The sequence below is a fragment of the Eriocheir sinensis genome, chromosome 1, assembly GCF_024679095.1.
Source record: "Eriocheir sinensis breed Jianghai 21 chromosome 1, ASM2467909v1, whole genome shotgun sequence".
NCBI classification, from domain to species: Eukaryota; Metazoa; Arthropoda; class Malacostraca; order Decapoda; family Varunidae; genus Eriocheir; species Eriocheir sinensis.
In genome coordinates this window covers 6348737-6369488 of record NC_066509.1, presented here as the reverse complement: position 1 = coordinate 6369488, position 20752 = coordinate 6348737, and the positions used below count along the sequence as shown (strand labels likewise).

At 46.9% G+C, this 20752-nt stretch overlaps 1 protein-coding gene across 1 annotated transcript; it reads right to left on the bottom strand.

Annotated features, from left to right (window-relative positions):
- Window positions 1-663: 663 nt before the first annotated feature.
- LOC126995387 (uncharacterized) lies at window positions 664-18856 on the bottom strand. The gene is made up of 16 exons (XM_050855266.1): window positions 18781-18856; window positions 18217-18411; window positions 16757-16869; window positions 15285-15410; window positions 14235-14393; window positions 13027-13207; window positions 11366-11446; window positions 10319-10404; window positions 8420-8590; window positions 7338-7517; window positions 6903-7110; window positions 5934-6122; window positions 4694-4846; window positions 3101-3268; window positions 2016-2233; window positions 664-1562 (listed from the first exon to the last, which is right to left on the bottom strand). The coding sequence occupies exons 1-16, from the start codon at window positions 18854-18856 to the stop codon at window positions 1119-1121; spliced, it is 2748 nt and encodes a 915-aa protein (XP_050711223.1). The 3' UTR covers window positions 664-1118.
- Between the last annotated feature and the right edge of the window lie 1896 nt (window positions 18857-20752).

The window sequence follows — 20752 nt, the reverse complement described above, 5'->3', positions numbered from 1 at the left end:
TCGAAGGATTTTTGGGCATTTCCATGGATACTTTGATGACACTAGAGGTAGTCTGACCCTTCATCTCTACCATTAACCTAAAAAAACACTCATGACAACCCGAGTAATCTCCTTATTGACCTTTGAAATAGTTGATGTGATGGGCGAAAGCGTTTGAGAATACCGACCTCTCGTTCCTCATTAGAGAGAGAGACTTACCAGAACTAGCAGACAGTGTGACAGACTAATAGTAAGTCAACTTTTGAGGTGAAAGAAAAAAGTTAAATGTTTCACACGAGAAGAAAAAACAAATTAGATGCACTCAAGGAAGTAACATTTTGCCACCCGTGTGCACGTGACAGCGCCGTGTCCTCAAACTGTGGGATGGGCAAGGTCAGGTAAAACAGGACAGATGATAAAAAGAACTTTGACACAAAACACTTTATTTCAACAATGCGTGGGCGAGTGTCCGTGCCAATCCTCTTTACGTGCGCTGCGTGGCGGAGCTCAGGTGTACTTTTCTGTGGCTTGAAAATATGAACCTCTCGCCCCGTTCATTAATTAATCGGTTCATGTCATCATAGGTAAATTAAGGAAAAAAAAAAGATGATAGATTGGAAGTGGAGTTCGGCGCTTGTCTAGAGGGTCGATGTTCATGAGGTGGAAATGTGTTTGTGGCGGTGTGGTGGTGGTGGAGCGTTTGGTGTCGTGTGGGTCGTGTGGTGATAGTAATGGCGTGGAGAAGGGTGATGGCGGCGATGGTGGTGGTGATGGTGATGTTAGTGGTGGTGGTGGTGGTGGTGCACGAGTGTTGCATATCGCACGGCACCTTATACCTTGCAAGATTATTATATATTTTCTCGTTTTCTGTCGATAATCAAGAAAATAATGTGTGTGTGTGTGTGTGTGTGTGTGTGTGTGTGTGTGTGTGTGTGTGTGTGTGTGTGTGTGCATGGGTGCGCTCGAAGATGGAGAGCCGTAATTCTGCGGGAGAGTCTTGCTTTGTGGCTTCAAATTAACATACGAGGCAGAGTGCTGGAAGGCGCGCGAGTCTGTTCAATTATGCGCCGCCACACGACGAGCGATGAACCTCCGACCCAAAGACAAGGCTGCTGCTGGGGCTCGCGGGTTCTCTCTCGTCAGTAGTAGTAGACCAAGCCCGAGTTCCTGGCCAGCGTGCCCCAGTAAATGGTGTTGAACAGCAGGAAAATGCTAAAAATCGTGTACCGCGATGCCTTGATGTAAAATTTAAGATCCGGCTTAAAGGTGACGAACTTAGAGTAGAGTCCTTTGAAGTCCTTTGCATTGCCGCCGTCTCCTGAAGCGATAGGACTCACACGCGTGACTCCCTTTGGCCCGGAGGAATCCTTGGTCCACGGGGAGTGTGAAAAGAAGCCGCTGTCGTAGTCCACGTGGAGATCAATGACGGTGTGGAAAATGATGATGAAGAAGATGAGGATGATGCAGAAGAGAAGCCAAATGTCGACCATCTTGAAGTAGGAGGTCTTGGGCAGCGATGAGGAGACCTGCGTGAAGAGCGTGGCCAGCACCAGCAGGGCGGTGAGGGCCGTCATTACGCGCACCTGCCGGGGAAGCACAGGTGTTGGCAGCCTCACAATGGTGCCCACTCGCCAATAACCAACAAAAGTAGCCATGACGCGCTTTAGTGCAGTGCGTAATTGCTTGGTAACTATGGTGAAGCTGCGGGTTTTAACACACACACACACACACACACACACACACACACACACACACACACACACACACACACACACACACACATGATTCTCTCTCTCTCTCTCTCTCTCTCTCTCTCTCTCTCTCTCTCTCTCTCTCTCTCTCTCTCTCTCTCTCTCTCTCTCTCTCTCTCTCTTATCCGACCCCCATCACACACACTTTTCTTTCTCTTTTCCCTACACATTCACCCATCCTTTTCTTTCTCCTGCTATCTCTAACACAATTTTTCGTTACCCCCTCCTGACACACACACACAACCGTCCCTACCTCCTACCCCTAACGCCCAAACAGACACAGACCTCAAAGATGGAGGGCCTGAAGTAGAGGGTGACGTAGCTGATGGTCAGGAGTGTGAGGGAGGGGATGTAGATGTTGAGCATGGCGAACCCGTAGCGGCGGATTAACTCCACTCGCACATGTATCTCGCTGTACTGCCCGCCCTCCCCGTTCCGCAAGTCGATCCGCCCTATGCCGTACTCGACCAAGAACTTCTCTCCCAGGTACTCCACGGTCGAGTCTGCAGCGGAGGGGAGAGATTGAGTGGTCGAGCTAATGGGATGGGAAGTGAAGGGGGGAAGGATTACGAGGGGGTTACAGTGATTGAGGGAGTGGGGTGAATGGGGTGTAAGGGAGTAAGGGAACGGAGGTATGAAGTGAGGGGAAGGGAGAGTAAATGAGTGAGAGAGAGGGAGGTAAGAGAATAATAAAGGGAGGAAGGTAAATAAGGGGTAGATGAATCAAGGGAAGGGAGGAAAAGTTAGTGAGGGGGAAGCAGGGAAGGAGGGAGAGAGAGAGAGGGAGAGTAAATGTGGTGGAGAGAAAGAGAGGGAGACGGAGGGAGAAAATGAGAGAGTAATTGAGTGAAAGATGCAAGGGTGATGGAGTGAAAGGGAGGCAGAGAGAGCGTGAGTAAGAAGGAAAACGATATATAGCAGAAAATACGGACAGATTAAGGGAATAATGAACTAGTATATCAATAAGGAAAAATAACGTAGAAAGTATAAATAAAAAAAGAAAAATCTCCACTCGACAAGATAAGGAGATAAGGGGGGTAATAGCTGTCATTGTTATCCTCTCCCAGCCCTTTCTTTGTATCCCGCCGCATCCTGGTATATTTTTTCCTTCTATCAGCATCACAATCTCGAGGTTCCGTGCACTATAAAGCAAGGTAATAAAGGGTTTATCTTGCACAACACTCGAACTCCGGAAACAAGGCATATAACAGAACGCGTGAGTGATGCATTACGTTGACACTATCTTACGTCACATTTACGCAGCGTATTTCCTCTCTGGGAGTATATACGTTCTTTGAAAACAATAATAAAAGTTTCCTCCAGACGTCTATCAGTTAAAGCGTTGACTGTTCAGGTGTTACGTAGCTTACCTGTGACGTTGAAGATCAGGTATTCAGAGGAAGCGGAGATGATCTGGAGGCGTAGATAACACTCCTGGATGTCGAAGGGGTAGAGGACGAGATCAAAGTTGCAGGTGTAGATGGTGAAGTACTTGCGCGAGGTGGACAGGGGGTTAGTGTCGCCGCGGTAGATTTCCACTGTTGGGAAGGAGAGAGAAGAGCGCGACGGAGCGTTTTTGATTGAGTTTGAAGGGACGCCTGATGGCTTTTCTTTGTTATTGAGGGGACAGTGACGAGGAGGAAGAAGAACGGGTTGACACACATACAAACTCGCACACACACATTAGCGCTCCCCTCCCACCACCCCATCCCCCGCCCCCCCACACACACACACCCTCTCTCCGTCCAATGCAGACACTTAAAGATACACCGGATAAGAGAAATGCCATAGAGAAAAATAATGATGCTTAATTTTCCGTCTCTCCATTCGCTCGACACCATGACAGGGGGCGAACAGAGATGCACATAGACAAACGGACAGATATAGACGCCGACAGAAATGGACGCACACACACACACACACACACACACACGCACACGCAGAAGAATGGCGGGTCTCTCTGCTCCTTTCGTGCACGTGTTCATAGAGTCTTTTTTGAGTCTTATTTTTCGGTGAGGCAAAAGCAGTTTCGTGTCTCGCATATTTTCACTCCTTCCCTTGATGTCATGCAGAGGTACCCCTGTTGGGAGTGTTTTAGCTGAGAGAGAGAGAGAGAGAGAGATTGATTCAGGCAGACAAATATTAATACTCCCACACACTCACAAATATACAGACGCAGACTAACAAACAGACACATAGACAGATTGACAGATAGAGTTGTGCACTGCCTGACTCACGTTTAGACACTCAATAATTACGACACAAGTAGGAGTAAATTAATGGATAATGAGCAGTATATTAATTAGGCAAGTAAATAAGCATGTACGAGATTAAATAAGTAAATGGATGGATGAATTAATGAGTGATTGAGTGCGGGTGTGATTGAGTGAGTGAATGATTGAAGAAGCGAGATAAAAAAAGTAATCATCAAATAAATACAATGAGTGACCGAGTGAGTGAATAAGAGATGGAGCGAGTACGTGAGTGATTAACAAGGACTCAGACTCAGCGCCTTGGAATACATGAATAAAGAACATCTGAGTTCTTGAAAAAATAAAACGAAAAGGCGAGGAAACAAATGATTTTCTGAATGAATGAAAGGGAAAACGAACGAATGGAGGAGTAGTGAGCGAGTGAAGGAGAGAATGAAAGGGGGGAGAAAGGAAATAAGTGAGTGAATGAGAGGAAAAAGAAGTGGGTTATGGATGAGGACAACGGATGAGTGAAAGAGTTAGCGAAGGAAAGAATGAATGAACGAGGAGGGAAATAAACAAGTGAATGAATCAGAGTGAAAACGAGAGAGTGGGTGAGCGAGTGAGTAAATTAAAGGAGCTAGGGAAGAAAATAAGTAAGCTAGTATCTAACGGGCTGTAGGAGCAAAAAGAGAAAAAAACAGAAAAGTGAGTGAACAAGGAACGAGTGACAAGTTGAAAGAGAATGAGTGAGTGAGTGAGTACACGTACCCTCATACGGACTGGCGAGGTCGGGAGTGTATTGCGTATCCTTCCTGTACACGGTGGTCACGGCGTCCTCGTCCACATGCGTTTGCTGGATGTCGTCGGTGTTGATGAAACCCACCTGGGGGCGCCACAGCTGCTCCACCTGCTCCTGTGACACTGCACGGACGTAGGATTCACGGACATAAAAAAAAAAAAATCCGGGCACTTAAAAAAAGGGGTAAAAATACAGAAAATAAAGAAAACTGGAGAGGAGACTGCAGAGGATTAGAGAAAGCGACTGTAGTACTGGTTCAACTAAGCTACACATAGAAAAAACAACAACAGGACACTGGAGAGGAGGATGAAGGGGAATAGGGAAAGTGAACGAAATAACGGGTGAACTAAGCTACCCCAAATGATCCATAGACAAAAAAAAAAGACGCAGAAAAAGAGGATCAACAGGATTAGCGAAAGTGAACGACATAAAACTTCAACTAAGCTACCCCAAAATGAGCCCCCCCCCAAAAAAAAAATAGGAAAGAAAAAAACAAGACAGGAGAAGATAATAAGGAGGAGGAAATGGAAAAAGAAAAGGAAAGTGGAGGAAAAGTAAAGGGAAAAAATAATGGTTGAACTAAGCTACACCAAAATAACACTTAGAAAAAGGAAAAAAAAAAAAACTGGGACACACTTAGAACATAGCCTTGTCAGCACGAACACGGACACATACACGCTGCTCCATTTACTCCTGCAATACATGTGCACGCGCGTGAGTCATATTCTCAACATGCACTCTGGTGACACGGATACGCCCACCGCCCAGTGCACCATTTAAGGGATGTTGTGCACGCTACTCACGTACATAAACATCACGTGCACATGGAAGCCAGATCTGCATACACACATAACGTTCACTCTCTCTCTCTCTCTCTCTCTCTCTCTCTCTCTCTCTCTCACTGGCGCGCGCGCGCACACACACACACACACACACACACACACACACACACACACACGATTACTTAAACCCACCGATCGATTCTTACCTACGATACGTATGAATATACATATAAATCCTTTTGCATATGTGTATTTTTATGTATACGCGTATCAATATGAATATGCTTGTATGTATGTATATATTGATTTATGTATGTATGTATGTATGTATGTATGTATGTATGTAGATGAAGGTGTGTGTCGTCGTATGTTTGAGTGTATCCGAAGGTGTATGCACGTATTGAAGGTGTTTACGTGAGGCGAGCACCTGTGTTGAGGCGGGTGAGCGGCTTGAGGTTGTTGTAGGTGAGCCTGTTGTCGAGCCAGGTCATGCGGAGGTTGTAGCTGACGGAGAGCAGCATGGTGGTGGTGTCGATGTTGAGGGTGTCCATTGAGACGGCGGCGGATATGGGCAGCGACTCGTCCGATGCTGCAAAGGGAGGAAAGAAGTAGCTAGCTGGTCGAGAAGATTAAGGAGTGGGGATAGGGGGAATAGGTGGGGATGCGTATGGGGTGATTGTACTGTTGTTTATTGTGGTTCTTATGGTAGGTGTGTTGTTGTTAGGAGGCAGTAAAGGGAGCGAGGAAGTGTAGGAGGAAGTCTAAGTGGTGGGACGAAAATGGAGAAGGGGACTGAGAGGTGCATGTTTTTGTGTATGTGTTGGGTGTCGGAATGGTTATTTATCGTGGCTGTGTAATGTTGTTGTTGTGCTGTTGTGATACTGTAGGAGAGAGGAAGCGATGGATAAGGCGGAGATGTAGGAGGGCAGGGGGGGAAGGGAGGTTGAAAAGCATGTACTCTTTTTTTTTTACAGCTAGAAAAACAGCTCAAGGACAACAAAAAAAAGGTGTAAAAAAACGCCCGCTAATCGCAGTTATCACAAAGACAAAAATAATGAGAGGCCAAAAGAGAGGTCAATTTCGGGAGGAGAGGTGTTGCTTTTGCTGTCTGTGTTGTTGCTGTGTTGATACCGTGGAGTGTTATGATTATTGGCAGCAATTGTAATCATCGCCATTATTATTTTACTTTTGTATCAGTTTTATAAATTAGATTATGTGTAAACTAATTATGCGTAGATCAGTGGGAGACCATTCGCTTTGCATGTGAAAGGTCCCGGGTTCGATGTCCGGCACCCCCAATCATACCCTAAAGTCGAAAAAAAGTATATCAGTGTATAATAATGATTGTATAAGAATCATGAATTCCTGGCGGTGCTTCCCCTCGCCATGCACTCACCGGGGCGGGGCGGTAGCCGGGACCTGTAGTCATCGGGGAAGTTGACGATGTCGCAGAAACTCTCGTCCGTCTTGTCGGTGCAGTCGAACTTGAGGTCGCAGCGCTTCGAGAAGGGGATGCAGGAGCCGTCGTCGCACGTGAACTCCCCGGGGACGCAGGCAGAGAGGGTTAGCATGCGCTGGCCCCCCTCCTGTCCACACACGGGCTCCTGGGGCAGTGCAGGGCTGCATTACACTCTTACTTGCACACGGGGAGGCGGAAGAGGTTAAAAAGGATAAGGTACAAGGGATGGCCCACAGGAGCCAGGATAGTTCATGGATGCTCTCTACTCGTGTGTGTGTGTGTGTGTGTGTGTGTGTGCGCGTGTGTGTGTGTGCGTGTATGTGCGTATGCGCGCGTGCGCCGTTTGCGTGTTCGTGTGTCCTTTTCACTTGCCTTGAGATCCCAGTGGAGCCTCCCGACGGGGTAGTTTAGTGTGAGCGGCGGCAGCGTGGCCACGGTGGTGTTGGTCATCGCGTTGAGCCACGCCCACGTCGCTTTCACCTTCTCCACGCGGTATTCCCCGTAGCCGCGGAACGACAAGGGCAGCGCCACCAAGTCGAAGTAGTACATGCGCTTGTCGAGGAAAAATTAAATAAATTTTCATTAACAGTTTTATATTTCGACGTAGAATATATAAAAAAAAGTTGAAGCTTATAATTAATTCTAAATCAAATTTTGGGCGCACTACATTTGCTTCTCAGAAAGATTATTTCACCTTTTATTGCGTAATCAAGAACCAGGTTTTCGTAAAGTTTATATTTTTTTATGATGCAAATTTTAAAAGAGCATGAATTTTTTTTTTTTACTCAGTGCTTTTTATTCATAATCAAGTTAAAAGTTTTGTTTTTAATATGATAAAAGAAGCGAACTGCGGCTGTGACGAAAATAATTAAACTAGTATTTCTCGGTATTCAATAATAGGCTTTGAGGTCGAAACAAACTTTTGCTGATGCAACATAACAGCATTAAACAGATAAATGATTCAGCATTTTTCCACTCCCCTTGTCCAGACGGAGAGACCTGTTTTGATATGCTAATGCAGCGATAAACTATCCTTGGCAACGGTCATTGGGCTCCTCCGTCCTCCGCTGCACAGCCTTGGCATACCCTTCACCTTCCCTCTCTCTCATCTCGTTGCTTTTATTATTAATCTTAGTCTTCTCCTTTTATTTTTATATTGTTGAATTTTAACTCTCCATCCCTATCACGTCAATCATTTCCCCTTTCCGAGCACCATCTCTCCCATCCCATCTTTCCTTACTTATTCTCCCAATTTTCTCTGCCACTTTTTATATCCTTCGCCGTACTCATGTTGCGTAAATACTCCTCCTTGTATAGCCACATTTTGAATCCTAACGCTCATTTTCTTGGTTTTCTATTTCCTCCGTTCCGTCTCACCATCTCACATTCCAAAATAACATTCTCGTCTTTCACTGCACATCAAACATTACTGGAGCATCAAAGGACATACTTACCTCCTCCTCCTCGCACGTGCCTCTCAGCGTCCACGTGCCTCCAGCGGTGGTATGACAGGCCGAGCAGCTGTGTTTCTTGCAGTCGGTATCTAACAGGCCCTTTTCGCGGAGCAGGAGGCAGTTCTGGTACTTATCACCGTCGGGGTTGTGCTTCCTGAAGGCTAGCCCACTCTGGGGGGTCGACGAAGGGAACAGGAGGTCAGGCAAATGAGGGATGGAGAGTCAGAGAGGAACCGCAAGTTAGTGATATGCAGATGGCCATGCATGGGAGGGATTTTAAGCAAGAGAGGTTGAAGAAAGAGGAGAGGAGGAAAGCGAAGTTGGTCAGGCGTAAGAGGAAAGGAAGATGGTGATGGAGATATGAAGATGGTCATGGGAGAAATTTGAAGAAAGAGGAAGGAGAGGAAGAAAGAGAAGTTGGTCAGGCGTAGAAGGAACGAATGGCTAAAAAGGAACAGGAAAAGAGTAAGGGGCATCAACTGACATCAAAGGAGGGAAGAGGGATTCACGGAGAGGCGGAAATAAGTGCTTCTGAATGAGAGAGAGAGAAGCTGGTAGAGATAATAAGGTAAGAAACGGGACTTACAAGATGAATAGGAGTATACGCGGAACCCCTTGAAATATGTGGGTTAAAGAGGGGAAAGAAGAGCTGTGGAAATGAAGAGCGTTGATGAGCTAATGAGAGAGGAAGAGACTGGGGGAAAAATAAGGTCGTAGGGAAGGATGCGACGTAAGGAGGAAAAGTAGGATATAAAGATAGATCAGTGATGGGTGAATCAAAGGAGGGAGAAGGGAGAGTAAGGAGTAGTGGAGGAAAGAGAGAGGAAAGGTTGGGTCAGAAGGAGAAATGCCACGCAGAAGCAGTTGAGGAGTAAGAAAAATATTCCTGGAAAAAGAAATACCGAGCATGAATATGAGAGAGAGAGAGAGAGAGAGAGAGAGAGAGAGAGAGAGAGAGAGAGAGAGAGAGAGAGAGAGAGAGAGAGAGAGAGAGAGAGAGAGAGAGAGAGAGAGAGAGAGAGAGAGAGAGAGAGAGAGAGAGAGAGAGGAAGGTGAATGGAGTGGAGGAGAGAGAAAGGTTAAAAGGGGTGGAGAAGAGGAGGAAGGAGGAAGGAAGGGAAAGAGGGCGGGGGAAATACAAGCCGGCAGTTAGAACGTAAGAGAGCGAGGAAAGGAAAGAGGTAGTGAGGGAGATAAATGGAAATAGGATAAAAGAGAGGAAATGAGAGACCGAGCGGGAGTGTGTAAAGGGGTGAAGAGAAAAAAATATATATATACGAACGTAGAAGGTTAGCTTAAAGGATGGATTTAGCGTCAGCCGAGTGAACGTATATTCTAAAATCAAAACTAAAGAAAACGAAACGAAATTAAATGACTTAAATGCAAATATATAACTTTGAAGACGGACATTGGTAGTTCAGAGACGCTGACCATGAAGAAAAGAACGATAATGTAACAAAGAATATTTACATACGAAAAAAAAAATGTTTCAGTGCGATTTCATAACATTATTTATATCCCAGAGAGGTAAAAAGGCTGAAAGAGAAGATATGAGCAGTGTGTATAAATATCTTAACAGCGTTTTTGTCACAGAAAACTGGAACAAGAACTGAAATAGATTAAACAGCAGTGTGCATTCATTTTTCACAGCTTTTTCATCATTCAAGAAGGAAATTCTGAAACAGTGAATATGAGCAGTGTACCTAAACTTCTTAACATCTTTTTTTTATCATAACATTACTTAAAAAAAGGAGAGAAGAAGAGGTATAATGGTGTGCCTAACTGTGTCCCAGGTAGTGACACATTAACCGGGGAAAGTTCGGCTATTGTGACACATTAGCGAGTCGCCGTGCGCGTCTCATTAGCCGGGCGGCGAAGGGCACGGCCGAGGACACTTACCGGGGCCACGCTGACGTCCGTGAAGGGGTTGTGCCACACGTCCTCCACTGCCTCGTCGTCCGCGCCGCCCCACTGCCTCTCGCACCCTGCAACACAGTATAAGAGTGCACTGCAAGACGAAGACCTCTCCCATCGTCCTCCACCTCCACTTTATGCTTCAATTTCATCTCTCCATCTTCTTCTCTGGCTGCCCTGACTTCCATAATATTTGAGCTCGCCCTCTCTTGCTTTAATTGTCCATCTGTTACTACTTCTACACATGAAAGTAGCTGCTCCGGTCCATTTCTTTTTCTAAATCGTCATTTAATATACTTAACTTATGTCTGTTGCCTAATCCATGAGGGTTACTTCATGTCTCACCATTTCTTATAACTCTATGCCTATTTTTTTTTTCTCTCTCTCTCTCTCTCTCTCTCTCTCTCTCTCTCTCTCTCTCTCTCCACCCCCCCCCCCTAACGTGCAAAGACAGTCAATATAAACTTGTTTTGACAGGACAAGTTTGACAGGAGAGGTACTAATACTTTTTTCTTTTTTTTCAGATTGGTAAGTAGAGCGAACATGTGTCCCGAACTGCAAAAGTAGACCAGGTAAATGACGCTTTGTGTCTTGTTAATGGGAGGGAGGGGGAACGCGGCGGGAGTAGCAGATGGCGGGGTGGAGTTGATGGGTGTGAGGGTAGAAATACGTTTTTGTGTGGGGGGCGGGCTCGCAGTCCCTGGTTGTGGGAGAAGGAAATGCCTGGTAGTGAGGGTTGGAGGACCTAATCATGGAGTGTTGGAATTCATATTGTATGTGGGAGGTGGAAGTACCTGGTTGTGAGGGAAGGGAATACTTGGAAGTTGGTGGAAGGGAGTACCTTATTTTTTTGGGGGGGAGGCAAAAATACTTGGCTGTGCGTTGCAGTAGCTGGTTGGGGAGGGGCAGGAATGATGGACAATGGCGGAAATGCAGGTAGAAGAGGAGACGGTGCTTGGTGGTAGAGGAAACATTTACCTGCTGGCGTTGTGGTAATGGGAGCAAGAGCAATAGGTTAGGGGGTGGGTGTACCTTGGAAGAGGGGCAGGATTTCCTTGGCGGGGGCAGACGTTGTGTTGCCGCCCTCTTGACCAGGCTCCGTCCACCTGTTATCTGTCAATATACACAGCATGCAGGTAGATCAGTCCCATATATCACTTTAATCTCTATCATAAATTCTCTTAACCCTTCAAACAACCTCATTATATCACATTTTTCTACAGTCCGTCACAAAACTACCTGTGGAACGTCGATATTATTTCTCCATCTCTTTTTTTTCTCGTTCGTGTCTGCCTTCTTTCCATTTCCCTTTCAATCCCCACAAACACTCTTCCTCAATGTGCATGTCACCTACAATGAGTTCCCCTCCCTTACAGCCGCCATTAACCCGGTACCTGCGGGGATCATGTTTCTTAAAGGCCCCTCTAAGCGAGAATAATGAGAAAAAATCATCACTCACGCAAACCATTTAATTATATATATATCAACGCATTTGTGATCAGCTTATGCATCATCTGTTTTGGGGGGTTTATATCATGGCAAAAATTTGGCCCGTCGCTGGTACACGGTAAAGCCACAAATTTGGCCCGTCGCTGGTACCAGGTTAAATTCCCTTTCTCTTGTGTCCCCGCTTCACGCCGTCCTCATTCCCTCATACGTCCCTTCCGCAGCCTCATGCACCTAATATGTCCACCACTCGCCCTCATCTTTTCACGCACCTGCCACCTGTCACCCACACGCCTCATCATCCACCTAACATATCCACACCTTCAGTCTTTTTGTTTCCTCTCCTCAGCGCGTTCATTCCGCATTCCCCTCGCGAGCCCTTTCCCCTCTTATTTCTTATTTTCGCTTATTTGTCTCGTTTTTCATTTTCTCATTTTTCTCTCCTTACCGTTCGTGTTTTTCTTGTACTTCTTTTGCCTTCTTACTTACCCCCCCCCCCCCCCCCCCCACACACACACACACCCTTCTCCTTCACCCTCTTTCCCTCACCCTTTTTCTTTACTGCCCTCTTTCGGTACTCTTTTTTCTGTTCCCTTGTTCTCAGTACCTCTTCTTTATAACCTCTTTTTTATTTCTCTTTCTTTCCCTCCATTTTGTCTCCACTTACTTCCGCGTCCAATTTTTCCCTTCTGGACTACTTCGTCTATTCTCCCTATACTATTTCCTTCTCTTTTCTCATCCTCGGCCCCTCCATTCACTCTATACTCCCCTCTATCCTCATTACACCTGCAGTCTCCAATTTCACTACAGCCCCTTTTCTTTCTTTCACCAGCATTTCCTTTTCATTACACCCCCGTACTTCTTCTTTTGCCATGTCCATTGCCTCTACATTCCTTCTCATACTCCTTCTTCCTCTGTATCCTCAACCATTTCTTTCACCAGCATCTCCTTTTCTTTTTTAAAACTCTCGTACTTCTTTTACCACGTCCACTGCCTTTGCTTTCCCCCACTCTCTTCCTCTCGTGCTAGTTCTTCTACGTCCTCTGGCTTTCCTTTTCCTCTCACTCCCTCTCACTCCCTCCTTTACTTTCCATCCCTCTCGTATTCCTTTACCCTCTACGTCCTCCAGCTTTCCTCTTCCTCTCACTCTTTCCCACTCCCTCCTTAACTTTTCCTCTCTCTCGCACTCCTCCCTCCACGACCTTTGACTTTCCTTTGCCTCTCACTCCTATACTCCAGCGTCGCACCTTCCACCATGTTCTGGAAGTAAGCGAGAGTCTGCATCACCTCCTCCATGGTTGTGGGGGCGTCGATGTAGCCACCCAAGCCCTTACACAGCTGAACGGCGTCGCGGTAGCGGAGTAGCGGCAGCAGCACCGTCTGGCGGCCCCGAGACATCGATCCGCAGAGCTCCTTCAGCGGCACGTACTGAGGGCAAGACGAGAACATACTCACTCAGGCCGGGCGAAGGGGTGGAAGTATACCGATTGAACCCTGGAGTGATCGGGGGCGCTTGTGAAGGTTTAGGGTGCGTGCTTAAAATACGGTGTGAGTGTTGAGGGGGGGAGGAGGGTAGTTTGTGTGAGTGCGGGTGTACGTGTGTGTATGTGTGTGTGTGTGTGTGTGTGTGTGTGTGTGTGCGTGTGCGTGTGGTGCCGTTACTGAAGTGGAGAATGTCGGGAACTGCGTCACCATTGGCTCGCTGGCTAACATTTTTCCACTAGTTGCTTTAGTTATTTTTTTTTTTTTTATCGATCAGACTTAAGTTTTCTTTTCTCACCTGCGTCATGTGTGGCGAGTTAAATGCAATCACAGTTAGTTTGATTATTTTTAATTTCTTAGTGACCCCTTGTGTGTTTTTTGAGAACTGTGTTGTTGGCACTATTTTTATATATATTTTTGTTAAACTTTTGACCTGTCTACGTTATTGTGAAAGAAAAGGTTTGATCTCTAGCCACTCATCATGTGCTGAAAGGGACTTGTCCACGTCCTCAGCCTTTCTTGCACGTGCGTCAGGGGTGCATGTTTCAATCTCTCGCTCTCATGGGCTTTGCAGTTTGTCCCATGCAACTCAAAGTATAGGCGATGTATGGAGCTCCTTAGGGTGTGCCGTTGTTAATTCAGCACTCTTGGCCAGTACGGGATTTGTGCCTTACACCGGGATGTTAAGTTTTAAAAGAAGAGGTGCCTTTCCTCGCCGCTGATAAGATCTCTGTATATTCCCTGGCGGAGTGCCACGAGACTGTAACTTTGCGAGGAATGGAGGTAACTAACGGAAGAGGATGGCGCTTGGTTGTGAAGACTAGCGACCGTGTACGATGGAAAATAATACAAAGTGAAGAAGAACAAGAACAAGAAAGAGGAAAAAATATATGAACAAAAAGGTGAAGTAGGTCAAGAGGAAAAGCCCAACCAGCACTAATAATAATGGTAGAAGAAAAAAAAAGTGCAGTACCGTTTCCTCGACGTTCAACTGCTTCCACGGCCCCGACCAGCTGATGATGTCCCCCTCCAGGTCCATCTCACACCTGGAGAGCGAAAGGATCTCCTCGGGGCTCAGGATTCGGCGCCACATGTTGACTTGACTCAGCTGGCCGCTCATCGAGTAGGGCGGCTGCGGGTTATGAGGTCTCGGCTCAGGCGGGGAAGGAATTCTATATAGTGAAGGTTTTGCAGCATTTTTCCCTTTCATTTTTTTCCTCTCGCTCCCTATGTGACGCTGACGCGGATAATCCCTGCGGTGTCCTTCCGTGTTCGTTCTCTCTCTCTCTCTCTCTCTCTCTCTCTCTCTCTCTCTCTCTCTCTCTCTCTCTCTCTCTCTCTCTCTCTCTCTCTCTCTCTCTCTCTCTCTCTCTCTCTCTCTCTCTCTCTCTCTCTCTCTCTCCTGTTTCTGTTCGTTCACTTCCCTTTCTCCTCTCTTTCTTTCCCTTTCACACTCCCGGTTCTGTCTCTTCCCTTCCGATTCAGTCTTTTCTTTTTCACTGCTCTCTCTCTCTCTCTCTCTCTCTCTCTCTCTCTCTCTCTCTCTCTCTCTCTCTCTCTCTCTCTCTCTCTCTCTCTCTCTCTCTCTCTCTCTCTCTCTCCTCTCTCTCTCTTCTCTTCTCTTCTCTTCTCTTTTGCCACTCTCTCTTTCTTCTCTGTTCTCCTGTTGCCACCTCTTCCCTTTTCTATTTCCCTCCTTCCCTTCCCTTTCTCCTCCCTTTAACTTACCTTATCGTTTCTCCCTCTCTTCCTTCCTCTTTCAGTACCATTCGTATCTTCCCGTTTTCATATTTTCCCTCCCGTGAACATTTATTTCCTTCCGCTTCTATCTATCCTCTCCCCTTTCACTTCCTTTCCTTTCACTTTCTCTCACGTTTGTATCTTTTCCCTTTCCCTTCTGTCTCTCCGCTCCCTATTCACCTCCCTTCTGTGTCCGTCTTTCTCCCGTATCTCTATCTTCCCTTTCCCTCAGCCGTCCCCCCCCCCCTCTAGTTTCCTTCTCTCCCTTTCCTTCCTCACCTACCATGAACTCGTCCTGACCCATGATGGTGTCTCGCACGGCCTCGTCAGTCTCGAAGGTGACGGTCTCGTGTACTATCAACTCCCCATTCAGGTAGACGAGACCTTCCCCACCTGTGCTGTTACGTACCTTTGGAATGGGAAGTGATGGGGTAAGGTGAGAATGGGTTAAGGAAGGAAAGGGGAGAAGGGAGAGATAGGAGAATGGATAAAGGAGAGAGGAAAGAGAGAAGTTCAAGGGTGGGAGAAGGGCGAAGGAAGGAGGAGGAATAGGACGAAAGAAAGATGACTGAAAAGGGAGAGGAAAGTGAAGGGAGATGGGAGTAAGAGTGAGAAAGAGTTAACGAAAGGAGAGGGGAGAAGGTAGAGGTAGGAGAAGGGGTAAAGGGGGAAAGGGTGAAAGAGGGGCGAAGGAAGGAGAGGAACGGAGGAACAATAGAAGGAAAGGGGAGAAGATAAGGGATGGGAAAGGGGATAAAGAAGGAAGGAAAGGGAGAAACGCAGGAGTGAAAGAGGGGCGAGAGAAGGAAAGGAAAGGAGGGATAACGTAAAGAAAGGCGAGAAGGTAGGAGCGGGAGAGGGGATAAAGAGGGAGAAGAGAGAAAAACGCAGGGGCGGGAGAGGGACGACAGAAGGAAAGGAGGGATAGCACGAAAAAAAAAGATCAGTAACAGAGTAAAAGAAGGAGAGGAAAGTGAGGAGGGAAGGGAGGAAAGTCAGGAAGGGAGTAAAGGTTAGTGAGGAGGGAAGAGAAAAAAATCAGTTAGCGAGTGAAGGAAAGAGAGGAAGGGGAGGAGGGAAGCGGAAGAATCAGTAAGGGTGTGACGGAAAGAGCGGAAGGGAACGAGGCAAGGAGAACATGATAAGAAAACAAATATAAACGAATAAGAAAACGAGAGAGAATAGCAATAAGAAAATAATATGAAAAACCCGTGAGCGAAGGAAGGAGTAAGTGAATATGGAAGGAAAATAATAAGAATGAAAGTTGGGTGGGTGGAAGGAGGCTGGGAGGGAAGGAATGAAAGCTCAGAGGAAACAAGAGGGGGAAAACGTGGAAGGAAGTGACGGAAGAAATGGAGACATTAAGATAAAGGCAGAGAAAGGTGGCCGAATAAAGGAAGGAACAAGAATGGAAAAAAAATATGGAAGCACATGAAAGTGTGGAGCAAGTAAAAGGAATTTTAGGCGAGGGAAAGGGAGTGCAGAAAGGAACGCAAGCAGAGGAGGAGAGACAGGTAGGAGGGAGAGCTGGGAAAAGCGGGAACAGGAAAGGAAGGAAAGGAAGCGGCGAGAGCACAGGAAGAAACTTAAGTGAAAACAGCGAAGAATAAATTTAGCAGCGTTGTGTGGTAGCAGGAAATTCTCGTTTTTTTAATTCCAAGAAAAAAAAATTGTTCATACGCGGAAACGATGAACATGTAAAATAATTGTTGCAACGCTCTATACCAACATTTAAAAGGCACTTGATGATCTTACCTGGCAGTAGTAGTACCATTTGTTAGTGGCGAGGTTGCTGGGTAGCGCATAGAACCTCCCGTAGCCTCCGTACTTCGGTCTGATCTTCTCGAAGTAAACATCCAGAGAGATCGCTGTGGGGGAGAGAACGTGAAAAGAGTAGGTGTGAATGCGTGGAAGTATGGATGTGAGGGGGAAGAAGGAAGAGCCAGGAGAAGGGATAAAGGAGGAAGAAAAGAGAGAAAGGCATGGGAGGGAGAGGGGCAAAGAAAAGAGGGGAAAGGAGGGAAAGCACGAGAGGAAAAAAAATCAGTAACAGAGTGTAAAAAAGAGAGGAAAGTGAGGAGGAAGGGGAGAGAGATAAAAAGCTAGAGAGGGAGAGGGAAAGGCAGAAGAGAGATAGACGGATAGACATGAAGTAAAGAGGTCAATGTATGGAAGTCCACAAAGGTAAATAGAAACAGGGAGAGAGAAAGGGAGGTGGACAGGAAAATAGAACGAGAGAAAGGGAGAGAGAAAGGGAGGGTATACATGAGGTCAAAATCGGTGTATTAAGCCTACGTCATCCCATCATTATCCCTTTCCTGCTCACCCTCCTCATCACCATCGCTCACCGTCGCCTCCATCCCTCCTCCGCCTCTTTATGACGAGGGCGAAAGAGTCGTGGGGAAGGGAAGAATTACGCGCCGTCGTGGGGGGAACAATGAAACCAAACAACCGGGAATAAACAGAGGGATTAAACGAGCCAGACACGCAAGCACGTATATTTTCCTCTCCATTGTGCTTTATCATAACGTTTTGCTGCTGAGCGTTGGGGGAGGAGCAGAGTACGAGAGAGAGAGAGAGAGAGAGAGAGAGAGAGAGAGAGAGAGAGAGAGAGAGAGAGAGAGAGAGAGAGAGAGAGAGAGAGAGAGAGTCTCTAGTTTCTTTTCTCCTCCATAGAACCTTGATGGAGGAGGAGGAGGAGGAGGAGGAGGAGGAGGAGGAGGAGGAGATGGAGGTGGAAGAGGGGTGAGGAGGGAGGAAAGGCAGGAGCGTAAAATTAAGAACAGAGAAGAACGTGGGCGATGAAAATGAAGGAGAAAGAATAAAGGCAAGTAAATGTGAGATAAAAGAGGGAGAGAGGATAATTGGCGAGGGTGGAAAGGTGGTGTAGGAGGAGGAGGAGGAGGAGGAGGAGGAGGAGGAGGAGGAGGAGGAGGAAAAGTTGAACACGGAATTATGGAAAGAAAGAACGTAAAAAGAGCTAACTGAGAGAAAGGATAAAGCCACAGAAATATAGACGAGGAAAGAAAGTAAGTAAGGGGAGAGAGGGAGCAAGGAAAAGAAAAAAAATGCACGGAGAAATAAAATAAAAAAAGAATGGGACAGATATGGGAACACCGAGGGAGGGAAGGAAGAAAAAAAGTAATGAAAAAAAAAGAAAAGAGAAGAAATATTAAACGAAGTCGAGGGAACGGAGCGGGAGGAAGAAGACTTACGGTACAGGTCATACTCCTTCTGGTCGAGGATGTAGATCACGGCCGTCAGCAAGCGGAAGACGATGATGTTGAAGCGGAGGCAGAGCGTGTAGTCCCCAGTCACCGCCACCGTCGCGTCGTACTCCGCCCAGGTGTTGCCGCGCTGCTCCCCGTCACCGTTCAGCGTTATCACCCTCACCTGCACATCCTCCGACCCTTAAATATGTAAAACAGTCACCGTAAACCTCTTAGAAACCTGTAAAAAAGTATAAGTATTGGAAAAGAGTAAAAGTAATAGTAAAATAAGTGTAAAACCGTCATTATAAACCTCTATTGAAATCTATAAAAGCTAAAATGAGTGTTCCGTTGCTCACATTCATCATTCAAAAACATCACGCGTCCCGCACATCTTTCTGCTTTAAAATACGCAAAACCGTCGCTGCTAAACGCCTTGGGCCTTGTAGATATGTAAAAACAAGATCTTGAAACTCTAGGGAAACGAGTTGAAGGTTACAGATAGAATTGCTGAGTGAAGGCTGTGTTGGATGAGGTTTTCGGATTCGTTATGAAGTCGAGTCAACACACCTTTCTGGGAATACGTGGCGTGACCAAGGAGAGCCAGCGCCAGGGAGGTGAGGAAGAGTCGTGAACCGCACCGCATGTCGCCGCCGGGAAGGAACAGTCGCCGCCACTCACTTCGCCTCCGGGCCAGCACAGAAGGTCTTGGTTGGCGCAGTGTGTAATGCTTCCTGTTAGGTGGCTGCGTGGTTCTGTTCCGGCGCCTCAAGGCCCAGTGAGGCCCAGACAAGCATCTCTATCCACACTCCTCATGTCTCACCTTTCCTCCGCCTCATCCCTCACCCAATCATTAATCAGAGTTACTTTGTTCTTTCGCTCCATTGGGAATACATAATTTTGACATTTGTGCGAATGCCGAGGCTCGAGGCCGCGGGCCGCTGCTCTCCGCCGCTCCCGTCGCGTGCAGATTTTATGATTCTTGGTTCTGCTCCTCGCAACATATTTTGATAAAAAGTGAAAATCGAACCTTTCCCAGGAACTTGAATTTCGCTGAAGTGTGGAAAGTATTCGCCGTAGGTTCATTTTGCGATCTTTAATTCTGGCGTAACGTTCTAAGGCAATCAGTGTTTAGGAGCATAAATGACAGCCTGGACGTGCGGGAATTAAGAAAAGAACCCGCACAGGTGCTTAATGTTGTAATCATGTTCCCCGAAGCTAATTTTCCCCCTGGCGTGGCTCAGCGTGAACTTGTAGCGTCTGACGGTCGTGCTGAACACCTGGTGCTCGAGGAGGGGGGGGCCGGGGGGCAGGGCGGCGGAGGGGTAAAGTGGGGGGGATAGCTATCGAGGGCAAGAACGGCTAAAGGCGAGTTGGTGGGAGGGGTTTGGCCTCGCCTGTGATGTGTGGTGGTGGTGGCGGTGGTGCTTGATGGTATTGCCGGCCGTGGTGGTGGGGAGGGGTCGGGGGCTGGTGGTGGGGGTAGTGGCGGTGGTGAGGTGGAGGTGGAGAAGCGTGGCGCCTCCTCGCTGCGGCCTGCCGGGGCACTGGGTCACGCCTCCCGCCGGCTGGAGCATTATTCAGAGGCAACTCCTGCTTCAAGGCTCCACTAGTTTAATGCGCACCCAAACTCGAGCTAATTAAACATGCACCGCCAGCGCAGCAGTAATTACCGGCACGGATAAAAATTTGCCATATCCCGAAGGTTAATGTTTACTCGTCAACACAGCGAGGAGCGGCGAGGGAATGTTCAATGGGGCTCGCCGGGCCTGGCTGCACGTCACCTCGCAGCTAAAGCGGCGCTCGCCCCGCTGCCGCCCGCGACCTCGGCACACAGACCCCTCCCCCTCCAGCCTCTCTCATTTATGATTTCGGGAGTTCGGTGCGCTGCCTTTTTCTCTTGCTCTCCGTTGTGACCCTCTCACCGGCGTCTCCATAATTATGTAATCCTCTTTCCATTTTATATTCACCTCAGCGGCTTCCTTACCTTCCTCCAGCCCTCACCACAGCGCCTCCACGGGTTCCATTCGTCAAATGTATGGTGTTTGCAGTGCTGAATGCCGTTTTGCTGGATCAAAACGTTGTGACTGTCTGACCCTTAATTGCTTGTTTACTCGGAATCTATATTTACCCAAATCCACGCTCTCCCGTCTCATAAAATTAAAATAACTAAACAATAGATTAAATTAGCATAAGCAATACACTACATTTACATATAATATTAAAAGCAAAACAGTATTGACTCATTAAGAGCAGATGCAGGAAAAATAATGGAGAAGTAGATATACAAATGAATGTATGTATAAGTAAATAGATAAATTATTATATCTGTGTATGTATGTATGTATGTATGTATGTATCTATATCTGCGTATCTGTATCTATTTATTTATCTATCCCTATCTATCTACCTGTCTATGCAAATGTGTGTGTGTGTGTTTGTGTGTGTGTGTGTGTGTGTGTGTGTGCGTGTGCGTGTGCGTGCGTGTGCGTGTGCGTGTGTGTGTGTGTGTGTGTGTGTGTGTGTGTGTGTGTGTGTGTGT